The 12,431-nt window shown below is 35.0% G+C and overlaps 1 protein-coding gene across 1 annotated transcript; it reads left to right on the top strand.

Annotated features, from left to right (window-relative positions):
* The first annotated feature begins 4,960 nt into the window (after nucleotides 1-4,960).
* Nucleotides 4,961-9,714, top strand: LOC113226752 (putative inorganic phosphate cotransporter). Its single transcript, XM_026459481.1, has 11 exons — nucleotides 4,961-5,024; nucleotides 5,399-5,538; nucleotides 5,914-6,093; nucleotides 6,418-6,556; nucleotides 6,768-6,982; nucleotides 7,203-7,352; nucleotides 7,587-7,731; nucleotides 8,083-8,207; nucleotides 8,592-8,714; nucleotides 9,109-9,268; nucleotides 9,428-9,714. The coding sequence occupies exons 1-11, from the start codon at nucleotides 4,961-4,963 to the stop codon at nucleotides 9,490-9,492; spliced, it is 1,506 nt and encodes a 501-aa protein (XP_026315266.1). The 3' UTR covers nucleotides 9,493-9,714.
* The last annotated feature ends 2,717 nt before the right edge of the window (nucleotides 9,715-12,431 follow it).

Raw genomic sequence — 12,431 nt, 5'->3', positions numbered from 1 at the left:
TATGGGTCTTATGTAATGAGCCGAAGCCAACCAAAGTGGCGCGCGTGCAAAGTGCCTCTAAGCGGATGATTGCTTCTTTTTTTAATATCCGCTCACGCGATTCATGCGTCTCTGGAAGCATACCACACCTAGAGGTGCCGGTGATGATTTTATACCAATTTATCGGATATCGAAGTTATAACAGGTAAAATAACTAATACTAATTGCTATTTCGGTAACTACTCTAGCAAACCATAAAGTTTTTAATGCCTGGGTCTGTCATTTAAAAAAAATAAACAACTTCAAAAATACGTCACGACAATCGTGTGTCTTATTGTTTAGACTGGTGATGTCGGTGTTTATTTATTGAAAACGTACCGTAAGTTGCGTTTTTTAAGTTTACCCTGAATATAAATGTTTATAAACTATACTTTAAGTAGTAATTTCATGGTAAACGTTAGAACCACTCAAACGGAATATTATCATATTTACCCAAGTACACCAAAAATTTCATTAGTGCTTTTTAAGTGCAGGATTTGCGGTGTATTACTGCATTTTATTTGAGATGGTTTTATTGTAGTACGGAGGGTATTTATTTAGCAATGCAGAATAATAATTTTTATTTTTTAAAACTTGTATTTAAACTGAATCCTTTTCTAATTTGCGATACCAAATAGCCGCCATTTTGCGGTAGGATGAGCGCATCGCGTGAGCGGATAAAACTGGAAACGTGGCTACTCAGGCTTTGGAGAGTCGTTGTACCGTGAATAGTGATTGGTACACGACCACTTGTTTGCCGGAAGTTATTGACAAACTCCGTAGAAATAACCGTAAACGCCGTATCATCTTGCATCACGGTATTGCAACACGGCCAGATAGACAAATGAATTTTTCAAGGTGAACAACGTTGACCCAATGAGACATCCCGCGTACGTACAGTCCCGACCTGATATCTTGTGACTTTTATTTATTTCCAGAAATTAAGAACCAGTTAGACGGTCAACGATTTTCATTACCTGAAGAGGCTGTCGAAGAGTATGAATAGTACGTTTCAGAGATTGTAACGGTGGAGTGGAATAAATGTTTTCATAATTGGTTCGTTCGTATGAAAAAGTGCATTAACGCTAACCATCGAGTATATAACCAGAAATAGAGGCGAAATGTCATTTAATTTGTTTGAAAACTATTCTGCCATGTCATTACTGTGACAACTGTGGTCCGATTAGCTAGCCCGAGTTCGAAACAATTGACGGGTGTCATCAAGTGTGTCACTTCAAATTGACCAGTTAACTTGAGCTTTGCTATAATGGACGAAAATTGCAAAATTACACATATAATATTTAATTCCCGATGAAATTTGATTCCGTTTGTTTTGTAATTAGATGTTTTGCTGTTTTTTCCATACCACCAAATAAAACAGCACGGTATTGTTAGTGACATTATTTTTATTCCAATAAATTCAGAATATTTTTTGGAATATACGGAGACGTACACACAGGTCAGTAGTTGGCCTATCTATATTTCAGTGCAAACGAGAGTTGATATTTATAAGACCTGTATCGCTAATGTGTTACCAGGAATATGTAGCCCTTATTTCGTCTCTATTTCTGGTTATATATTCGTTGATGCTAACGGAGATTATTTTGAGAAACAATAAATTGATTTCTGACCATTTATAGTATTTTTTTCTCATTCATTCTGGAAACTTATTGGTCGTCTCACGTAATGTAAAACCGGGATATATGCCGCAGTGGGATAGGTCCTTCGTTTTCAATACACCTAACTTCCCGAAATCGTAACAAAAAATAATTTGTTTAAATATGGTGCGTAGACGTCACACACTTCAGTCCCCCGCAGGCCTTCCTATGGAACAGATGTGTTTTGTATGTACGAGCGTTTATCTCCGCGGCGAACGCGACGAAAGCTTCAAATTTTCAGACGTAAGTATTTACTGTCGCATAACTTTATAAGTAGTAATAAATTTAGTTTTATTTTTATTATATCAATACACTGGTTTATTAAGTATACAGCTAGGTGTTAATAATCGGCCTTTTGTATATAGTTTTGTTAAGCAATAAAAGGGCATCTATTCCTATCGAAAAGGATAGTCGCCTCGATTTTTCGCGGTATAGGTGCCCTTAGGAGCATCTATCCCCCATATATACATTTGTCAGCAAATTTTTGAAATGTTTTTTATATTTAAATGTTTATTAGTTTTTGTTATATTTTTTCTTCTTTTTTTATTGTAGGTGAGGCATGCCACGAAAGTACCAAAGAAAGGAAGGAGTACGCGCTCCAGTACTTTCTTGGACTACAGAACAATTACAGTTAGCTTTCGATGAAATTGACAAAGAAACATAGGGATTAATGAAATATCCCGACAATTTGGGATTCCATCCAGAACATTACGGAGGCGTTATGCCGCCAAAAACAAAAAGCTGTTGACTTTGGGTAAGTAGATAGTTATTAAGAGGCCAAAATGGTAAATTTGCATGAATTTGCAATCTTTTTTCAGGCTAAAATAATCTGTGTCTTGCCCGACAGAGAACCCACAGCCACACCTACCTAGGTATTAATAATAATCGTGTACATGATATTTGATTGCTACCTATTTTTCGTTGATTTGTTTCATTTATGTACTCTTCGTATCTTCGTATCTTATCGTATCTTTTGTTCTAGGAAAACATCCTGTCTTCGATTTTGAAAATGAGAAAAGACTGGTAACGCACATTTTGAAACTTGGAGATGCAGGATTTCCTCCAGATAGACGAGCTATATGTATTTTAGCCTACCATTTTACCGAAAAACTAGAGCTAAAACATAATTTTGACCGTGAAAGCCAAATGGCTGGAAGTGATTGGTTCAAAAGTTTTATTGAGCGAAATCAACAATTGTCTATCAGACAAGCTGAAGGTTTATCATTGGCCAGAGCTAAGGGTCTTGGGGCATCTATCCCGGTTTTACCCTATTAGTATAGTATTATATTATTGCTTGTTATCCTAGATATTTTAAAGAAGAATTATACGTACCTCTAAGTGTATTATCCCAATTGTCCAGGACGTACCAAACCTGGAAAATTGTGTTTAAGAAAATTCACATGTGCACTTAAACAATAGTAAATAATGGTGCATTTAAATGTTTTGACTAAACAGACAATTGTTTAAATAATTTCACAAATGTTTTTTTTTCTTAATTCCTTTTTTCACGCTGACGAAAATTGTAAACAATTGCGAATCATTGAATAAATGAAAAATACAAAACTATTTCTCTTGTAAGTCATTAGTAAAACAAAAAGAAAGACAATACATGCCAGTTTTATTTTAAATAAAGTTGTAAATGCCAAATGCTTTTTTTTTAATTCGTCGTGGCTTATTGAGTTTTTTTACAAGTAAAAAAGTGCATACTTTACCTCCATCTCACCTGATGATCGTTGCATGCACATTTTAATAGTAGGTACCCATTCACTCTCGTCTTGACAAGGTCCAAGTTATAGCGTTCGGCATATAAGTCCGCAGGTAAGGAATTCTACTCCTTTGCCGTATAATTGTGGATGCGAAATACAACCAAGTCTACGTCTAGTCCCCCGACGATGGAATGAGGGAGGAAGAATTAAATCGTGCTATTCCTAATATCCTGTAGAATACTGATAAGCAGGCAACTTTACCGCGGTGTTCAAGGCGTTGCAGCTTTATCTCCTCTACTAAATCCGAGTCACCTCTATGCCTCTCGGCACGTTTTTCTAGTGAATCCAGTGTAGCCAGTTGGTATTTAGCAGAACCATTCCATAAATACTCCTCCATACATGAATGGTAGGCTATACTCCATACATGACCGGCCTTGTGTTTGGTACAGTTGAAGCAACTGTCCCGGTGTGAAGTATCGTCTTCCTTTGGAAAGGATGCTAAGATTCATGGATTCAATGTAACGTCTGACGTTTAGATTGGACGATAGATTCCAAGTAGGTGAAGATGGTCGGTTATGGGTATGGATAAATCACAAAAAGGCGAATTCAGTTCAAAGGGACTCCGTTTTGTGAAGAATACACACGCCTGCGTTTTGAAAGCGTTAAATTTGACAAGATTGGCATAGCCCCAATCGTAATGCCTTAAGTGTCAAATTCAAACGACTAACCATGGGCTCTCGACAAAACTGGATATCTTGTCCACTGACTCTTGCATTAGTCGAGTATCTGTCTACAATTGTGCTGTCATCAGCATATGCGAGATATGGTTTTGGCACAAATTATGTATACATTTAGAGGTGTGCCTTTTTATTTATTTCTTATTTCTCTAGAAAGTCCAGTATGCGTCTTAGAATTCTTTCACGACTTCTTCTTTCTTTATTAACTTTTTCCGCCGTTAATAAGCGTCAAGTGACTTCTTCTTGCACAGGTGATGTATTAATTCACATTCCACTTAGATTTTATATTTTCTTAACCTACAAGTGTCGTGTTTTGATGAAACTACTATTTACAAAGCATATATACCACTTATATCTTGTCGTGTTGTGCTTCCTCCTTGCGCAAATAATAACAAAATAAAACATTTGCCTTTACAAATATATATGATACATCTTAAAACTAAGAACACCACGTACATCATTATTATATATGTTTGTCTGCTACACTCAGTCTATTAGTTTTTATCTCAAATTGTTTACCGTCAAATCTGGTCTATTTACTTTGCAAAACTCATTCTGCATCTCGACAACGTATTGTTTCGAGTAAACAATAGGCAATGTGGCCGACTAGAGGAGGGATTGCGGGATGGGGAGGGTATTTATTTCAAATCGTATTCAAATGTTTCAAAATTTAGTCGTCAGAAAATACAAGTTTGTTTGTGTCTGTATACAAAAAGATTACCTCTTGCCTGTATCTTTGATAACGACGTGCAGACGGTTACGTCTTGCTATCAAGATTGGTGAACAAAAAGCGTTATAGTAATAGATGAAAACAGTCGTCAGAAAAGGTTAATCTATAACAATGGACGTGGAGTTCGTGAGACATCAGTTTGAAGATGGACACGACGGAGTTGTAGTTAAGAATAGTGAGTAGCGTCGATGAGAGTGATTTGAACTTAGTATAGTTGGCTAAAGCGCAAAGAAATTTGCTTTACATGTCTTTACATACATTATGTTAAACGTGAGGGTAGGAAAAGCACTGTGGGCTTTTTTCCTTAGTTGCATGTTTTTTTGTGTATTAAATATGTTTTACTTAAGCAAGTTACCGTTTTCCCTTTAGAATCTTGTTAATGGTGTCTATTTTTAGCACGTTTCTTTATTAAGTTGCTATAATAATCGTACTTACTTTGTTACAAATATTTTGAACGTAATAAACGCTTGATTGAATTACCAATCTTTTGAAAATCACTTTCACGAAATCTATTCCATTATGTTTAATTTGACGTCATTTTATTTACAGAATTTACCATAGGCGTAAGGCATGTTCAGATTCTGTACATGTGGGTGTGCGGCGCAGTGTTCGGCGCCATTCGCGGCAGCACCGGCGTTGTTGTAGTCGCCCTCACAGATAATAACAGAATAAATGATACATACATTCAGGTTCACTTTTGTTACCTTTAGTAATTTTTATGAATTTGAGCTTTATCTCCAGCCAACACGTTTTTAACCAGGGTACATTAAAATGACAACAAAACTAAAGTTACGTATTACGACCAAAGAATTAACCTCTATTTTTAGTTGTTATTTTTCACTTATCCCCGTCACATCTCTTATGAGGCATTGTTGCTGTTGGATATTGTCCTCTTCTAACAAAGAGCATTTCTATTATTGCCACGCCATGAAAACTATTTATGATCATAGCACCGTATAAAGCCTTGTCAGCCCACTCCAATTATGATCGAGCTAAGGGCTAACCACTAAACCCAATGAGAGCTAAGACTCAACAATAGGCACTAACGCATGCTTTTCATATAGATACACCAATGGGATAGAAGAATACAAGGGACAATTTTCTCATCTTTCTTCCTCGGCTATGCGCTGATGCTACTGCCGGCAGAGCTGTTTCTCAAGAAACTTTGCGGCAAGTACGTGTTGACGGCGGCGCTCGTCATCAGCGGAGTATTGTCTATCGCCATGCCGACCATTGTAAACAAGGTTAGAATAATGTTCGGGTTTTATTACAAGAAACTAGTTTTCCGTCGTTCTGTAACAAGTTAAAATTTATTAAGTCAGCTTCTAAAATAATACTAAAAAATTCAGATTGTGTATTATGAATAGGAATGTTTTAGAATGTTCGTGAGTCATTACTAGGTAATGTGAAAAAAAATTATTTACTTAGATATCTCAAAATAATCATACCTTTCATAGTGTTGTAAACCTATTTTATTTTGCTAGAGGACCTTGTACCGGGCAGCTGGTAGAACAATTTGTTTCAAATTAAGTAAGCACAAAATTATGTACTTATTACTTTTTTTGTAGGGCGGCTGGGTAGCGATGTGCAATGCACATCTTTGGATGGGCATGGCACAGGCGTGTTACTCGCCATGTAATCAAGCTCTTTTAGCTAAGTGGCTTCCACCGGATGAAAGAAGTATGTTCAGCTGGTTGGTCAACTCAGGTAAGTAAGTAAGTCAAACTGCCGTTTAGTTTCAATAGTCAATACCTACTCAAGAGATACATATTTAAAGAAAAAAAACATTAAAATTTTCATATCTCGATGCAGAAGTAGGTAACTATACAAATTTATCCGTGGACCTGAGGCCTGATATATTAGTCCACATAGTTGATGTTTTACTTTCACAAAAGTTGCGTTGAAATTTCTATTCCAGGTACAGTCATAGGAGTAGTGGTTTCACTACCAATATCAGGTTTAATCTCTGAATCTCGTCTCGGTTGGGAGCTGATCTTCTACACGCAAGCTATGATGATGCTGTCGATGGCGGCTATTTGGGGATTACTGACATCAAGTTCACCAGAAAGACATCACGCGGTTGGGGATAAAGAGAAGGAGTATATTAGAGAAAATCTGGAGAGATATCGAAAGGTTGGTGTCATAGTCATTAAATATGTATGGAAATGGTTGGAAGGAACCTTAACTTCAACAGTGTATATATCGTAATTTTTTTATAAGACTGTTTTGTATGAAATATCTAAAAAATGTAATCACACTGAACGAAATAAGTAAAATTTTGTAATCAAAGATATTTAATTGCATTCCACTTCTCACCAATCAATATATTGTAAATTTTCTTCTAATATTACAGAAATCTTTGGATGTGCCATGGAGGAGTATATTGAAATCACGGCCTTTTTGGGGTCTCGCTTGCTCACACGCCGCTAGCAACGCTATCTATATTTTTTATCTAACCGAGCTGCCACATTTTTTTAAAATCTTTGGGACATCCTTGAGAGATGTAAGTGGAAACTTTATTTACGAAAATATATGTGACAATGTCTTAATGCGAGTGATACCGCTAATCTCCCTCGGCACTATTAGCGGAACAGCTGGACGTGACATGGCAAAATGACAATAAATCTTAGTCAATTTCCTTGATGTTAAGTATTGTATTGTCTGTTAAGAACTTTGTGCGCAATGAAGAACATTTTGTTATCGTATTTTAATCCTACCATCAGTTATTTTCTTGTAGACTTCGTGGCAATTAATATTCCCATTCTTGGCGCTCTGGTTTTTCCGGATGATGACAGCGCCCACAGTCAACTGGCTCTGCAAGGTTCTGAAAGTCAGTTTTAATGTTCACTTTACATACTTGAGAAAATTCATCAATGTTTTAGGTGAGTTTATTTCTGTTTCTTCATGTCACAGCTGACGAAATAGATTTTGACTTTCGTCAAATTGAGCCGTAAAGTACTTATTAACTCGTATTGAAAACATTTACGGCATGGACAGTATATAGTGATAGATGCTGAATAATGAACGCTTAGCCATGAAGCTCTTGGAGAGTGCGGTTGGTGCGGCCCTTTATACTTTACTTATATCGACACTTCACGATCTGAAAGTAACTTGTCTAGTTCATAGTTACAAGTCCTATTTTACAATATTTTGTATCAGCTTATGGACTCTTTGTCTTTGTGTCTTTGTTTGTTTATTTAAATATGATTAATTAATTTTCTATCGTTTTTAAGGTGCTTGTGGCGTAGTTGCTGGTCTGACAATATTACCAAGTCTAGTTCTTGGTTGGCCGCTCCTGACAATTTTTACGTTTGTTGCCATCATGGGATGTATGGGTTTCCAATTTTCTGGTTTTTTGGTAATTGTTCTTACATGTACTATTATTAAGTTGATAAATATGAAGCAGCATTATTATTCTCCCTATAAGAAACGTGTTGTAGTAATATACAATATTGCGATACTGAAGTGTTTTAATGTCTCAACTTGTTTATACCTTCATCACTTATATTACTGGTGGAGTTTATGCATTGAGGTCTTGAAATGTTATTTACTTGAACGTATTTAATTTATTACATTTGGTAAATCTTAAGTTACACTATCTAAATTATGAATAAAATCTAATATCGGATTAAGTATAAAACTTAGTCAGACTGAAAATTAGTTTTGATTCCGCAGACCTCTTTGAAAGCGAAATATTACCTAACTGAATTTGTATAATATTATTTACATTGTTTTATTACAGGACAACCACAAAGACTTGTCACAGAATTATTCAGAAACTCTTCTGATGATGACAAGCGTATTTGCCAGCGTGCTCGGATCGATCATTCCCGCTTTGTCTGGAGTTATTGTTGCAGACAATATGGTACTAACACCTTGTTTATATAACAATATTCATTCAATTTGTGATGACAAAAGGCATATTTTAAAAGAATAGCAATTATCAAAAACCTTACGATATAATAGATGTGAATAAGAAGTTAAAAGTAACAATAATAGAAAATTAAATTATTTTTAACCAACCATTTGTTCAAATATTAATGAACCTGAAATGAATTAACTGGTGGATGACTTTACCTTATCAGTTAACCATGAACTGATGAGTTGGTTTGTTTGAAAAAACAAATATACAACATTTTGATCCTAAAAGAATGTTTAATTTTCAACGTGTACCAATCACGAAAACCCAAGATCTCGAACTGAAAAAAATATTATTATTTTCCTTATTTAACAGCAATATTGGCATTGATCTATTACAGGAAAGCGCAATCCTGAACCGCTACCGCATTGTATTCCTGATGCTGTCAAGCCTATACGTAGGCTGTAACGTAGTGTATATCGTTTTGGCAACGAGCGACAGGCAACACTGGGATGAAACAAATATGAGAAACAAGTTTGGATACCACAATGCCATGATTGGTATGTATGCTAGTTCGTGGTTTCCACCTAACACATTTTAATCACGACTTATTATATGCCCAGTAGGGTTTCCAGAAACCACGGTTGTCGATTTGATACAAGCTAAAGTTGTCATAACTTTTCGCTGTCAATAACAACTATGACTATTGTCCGTTTCAGACTCCAACTACGTGGAGCTGCAAGACATAGGCAACACGAAGCTAAATCTAAATCAACACGCATGATTGTGATACTGAAATATGACTTAATTGATAATCTACCTGTTTAAAGACTCAGATTTACTATTACGAAAATGTATATAAATATTTTGATAATGGCAAAGCTATGATGTTCTTATTTTTAGTATCCTAAAAATATAAACTAGATGCGTAGTTTGAAACATAAATTTACACCAAACGTCGTTTCGTTTGTGGTAGGGAGCGTGTGGAATTAGGAATATTGGGCGAGAGGGGTATTTGGTTTGGTCTTGTACATTGACTTACAATTATATGGACGTCGGGTCTGCGCTAAAACGTGTCCGAACTTATAGGGCGTTAAAATCATATACAGAGCGTCATTCACGCATTAGTCTTCGTTTGTTCGACTGACAGCGAAGCAAGCAAAATTAGACAGTACTACGATGACATTACAATTTAAATTCAACGTTTTAGCCTTTTCATATTCCTTTATATGTCACTACGTTTAAATAGGTTGACTTGGGACATTTTTTCGTGGTTTTTGTATTAGACTGAGAGATTAGATTTATTTGTAAGTCAATGGTCTTGTACGTATCTTTGTATGTTCACCATTGATTGATGCCCGGTGCAAAGGAACGCTGTAGCCTGTTAAATAAATGGATAATATGTTTTTACATAACTTAAGAATTTTAATGACACAATTTTATTGTTTATTGTATTAATAAAATGGAAGAAACAAAAACGTGATCTATGATGTTTGTCAAAAAAATATTAATTTCAGTGTAGCTTTATAATTAACCTAATAAAATTTTACGTACTATATTGAACCCTAATATTAACTTACGTATATTTACTTGAGAAAAACTAACAAAATTTACGGAAATTACTTTCCATAGAACTTCAGAATATTATTATATATAAATTTGCACAAGATCTGATTTATAAAACAAACCTTGACTTTCAAACGAAGTAGCAGGGGAGGAGTCCCCCAGGGGCCTTTTATGATTTTGAATTATTTCAATTCTATGTTATCTCAGAGTAACCTACACTCGCTTCTTAACAAATAGCGGTAGGAGATAATAAGAAAACAAATACATAACATAATTATGTACCAAATAATTCCTTATCACCTTATGATTTGTCTATTTTACTGAAGAGTACTTCAAACTTGGTGACTTACCTCACAATAATCTGAAAATCATTAAAAAAATGAAAACAATAAAAAAGGAACAACACAATTTTAATTATATATAATTTTAATTAGTTAACTTGAACTCCTTTAATGAGCCTTAAGGACAAAATGGCAAACCTATGTCCTTGTATCCGTTGTTTATATATGTCATTTTGTCCATATGACGGTTGTAAAAAAGAAAATTCAAAAATTAACACACAACATTCGAAAATAGAAAATAATATTTGAGGGCAACTACAAGTTATTGTGGGATAAAGTACATACAACAACAATAGGTACTTTCCCGAAAAACTTATCATTTATATAGAAACACTTGTCGTAAAGAAAAAACTCGTAACGTACAAAAACCCGTGTCTTCAGCGACGACGCTGGGACGGATAAGAGGGGTGAGTTCACGTTATGACAGGTTAGTAAAAGCTACTAGGGTCTTATGATGCAGTAGTCAGTTGCGTGCTAGAGTCCACCAATTTCAAATTATGCCAACTATGTCATTCTATCCATTATATGTCATTTTGTACGTATTTCCCCTATTATTGTTAATTTTCGTAGAGTTTACATAACGTATTATGCCTGTAAAATATTTTAGATTATATTTTATAGCCTCAATACGTATTATTATATTTAATTTATGTTTTTTTAAATTTTATATGTTATTCTTTGACATTTCAGAGTTTTATTTTATTTTGATACTTTAAAAAGTATATTTTTGTTCAAGTTTTTGGGGCTCTTGGGAATATTATAACTTACCAATGACTTTGTTTGGTATAATTTTATATATTTCTTTTTTTAATATTAATGTCTATGTGTGTGTCCATTGCAGTTAAGATATAAAAACTGTAAAAATTAAATAAACAATAACAAAACAAAATACAGATTTGTCAGCCTGGCACATCCTCTTGACTGAAATCCTTACAATGACCGGAAAAAAAAGCTGATGATCTTAAAACTTTGAACCTATGTTCATCATACCTAACTGAAAACCATCCTGAATAAATTAACCTTTACACAGCCTGACACACATACACAGGTACACAGATGAAGGCTTCAAACTTAAAACTCCACTCTTTTTGCGTCGGCGGTTAAAAATGAACGGAAAGAACGTAGTGCTTAGTTTTTTTATTTCACTCCCCTTTGAATGCCCCAGCCCACAGCACACCATCCTCTTATCAAACGCAACCTTATAGGAAATGGTCCCTTTACAAGGGAAAGTTATGATGATGCCGGGTCGTTAATAGGATTCCGTTGTGTAATTATAGTTAGAGCTAAGGCGCGTGCACATTATGTGAACGGATAAATAAATATTCATACCTAAACTTGGTGTTGGCTCGTGGCGTGTTTTGGTGTTGGTGAGTTCTGTCCGCCGTAACGGCATTCATGGATGTATTTAATTTAATCGCCTCCAGGAAAAGTGTTACATTACAAATTACGTTTATGGCTGTTTTTCATGGAACGATTATTGATCTCTTCACTAAAGTCATATTTTTCATACAATAATGTACAGTGACGTTATTATAATAATGGTAGTTTTTTTATACAGACATTTCGAGGCACAGACTCAAAAAAAAGTAAATTAACGAAGTAAATCAACAAACGAGGGAAATAGTTTGATATAAACCAATCTAGATTTTTCTACGTCTGAAAGTCGGCGATTCTTTTTGGTCGTATGCACTGCAGAGCTGAGCAATCGAAACCCGTGTATTTGTAGACCTCATTGCAATTTAGCAACGAGAGTTTTACGTAAAATACAACTATATCTTCCAGGTTACATTTTTCAGTTCTCTAATGTAACAAACTA

This window comes from Hyposmocoma kahamanoa, unplaced genomic scaffold (genome assembly GCF_003589595.1).
Source record: "Hyposmocoma kahamanoa isolate Upper Pololo Valley unplaced genomic scaffold, ASM358959v1 200, whole genome shotgun sequence".
Classification (NCBI taxonomy): domain Eukaryota; kingdom Metazoa; phylum Arthropoda; class Insecta; order Lepidoptera; family Cosmopterigidae; genus Hyposmocoma; species Hyposmocoma kahamanoa.
Note: the sequence above shows the minus strand (reverse complement) of the source record. Positions and strands in the feature narration are given on the sequence as shown.

Excerpts from the sequence above, each read along its gene's own strand:
- LOC113226752 (XM_026459481.1), top strand. The coding sequence starts at position 4,961 with ATGGACGTGGAGTTCGTGAGACATCAGTTTGAAGATGGACACGACGGA. Across the intron at positions 8,208-8,591 it reads TCCAATTTTCTGGTTTTTTG|GACAACCACAAAGACTTGTC; the intron begins GTAATTGTTCTT and ends GTTTTATTACAG. Across the intron at positions 8,715-9,108 it reads TTATTGTTGCAGACAATATG|GAAAGCGCAATCCTGAACCG; the intron begins GTACTAACACCT and ends GATCTATTACAG.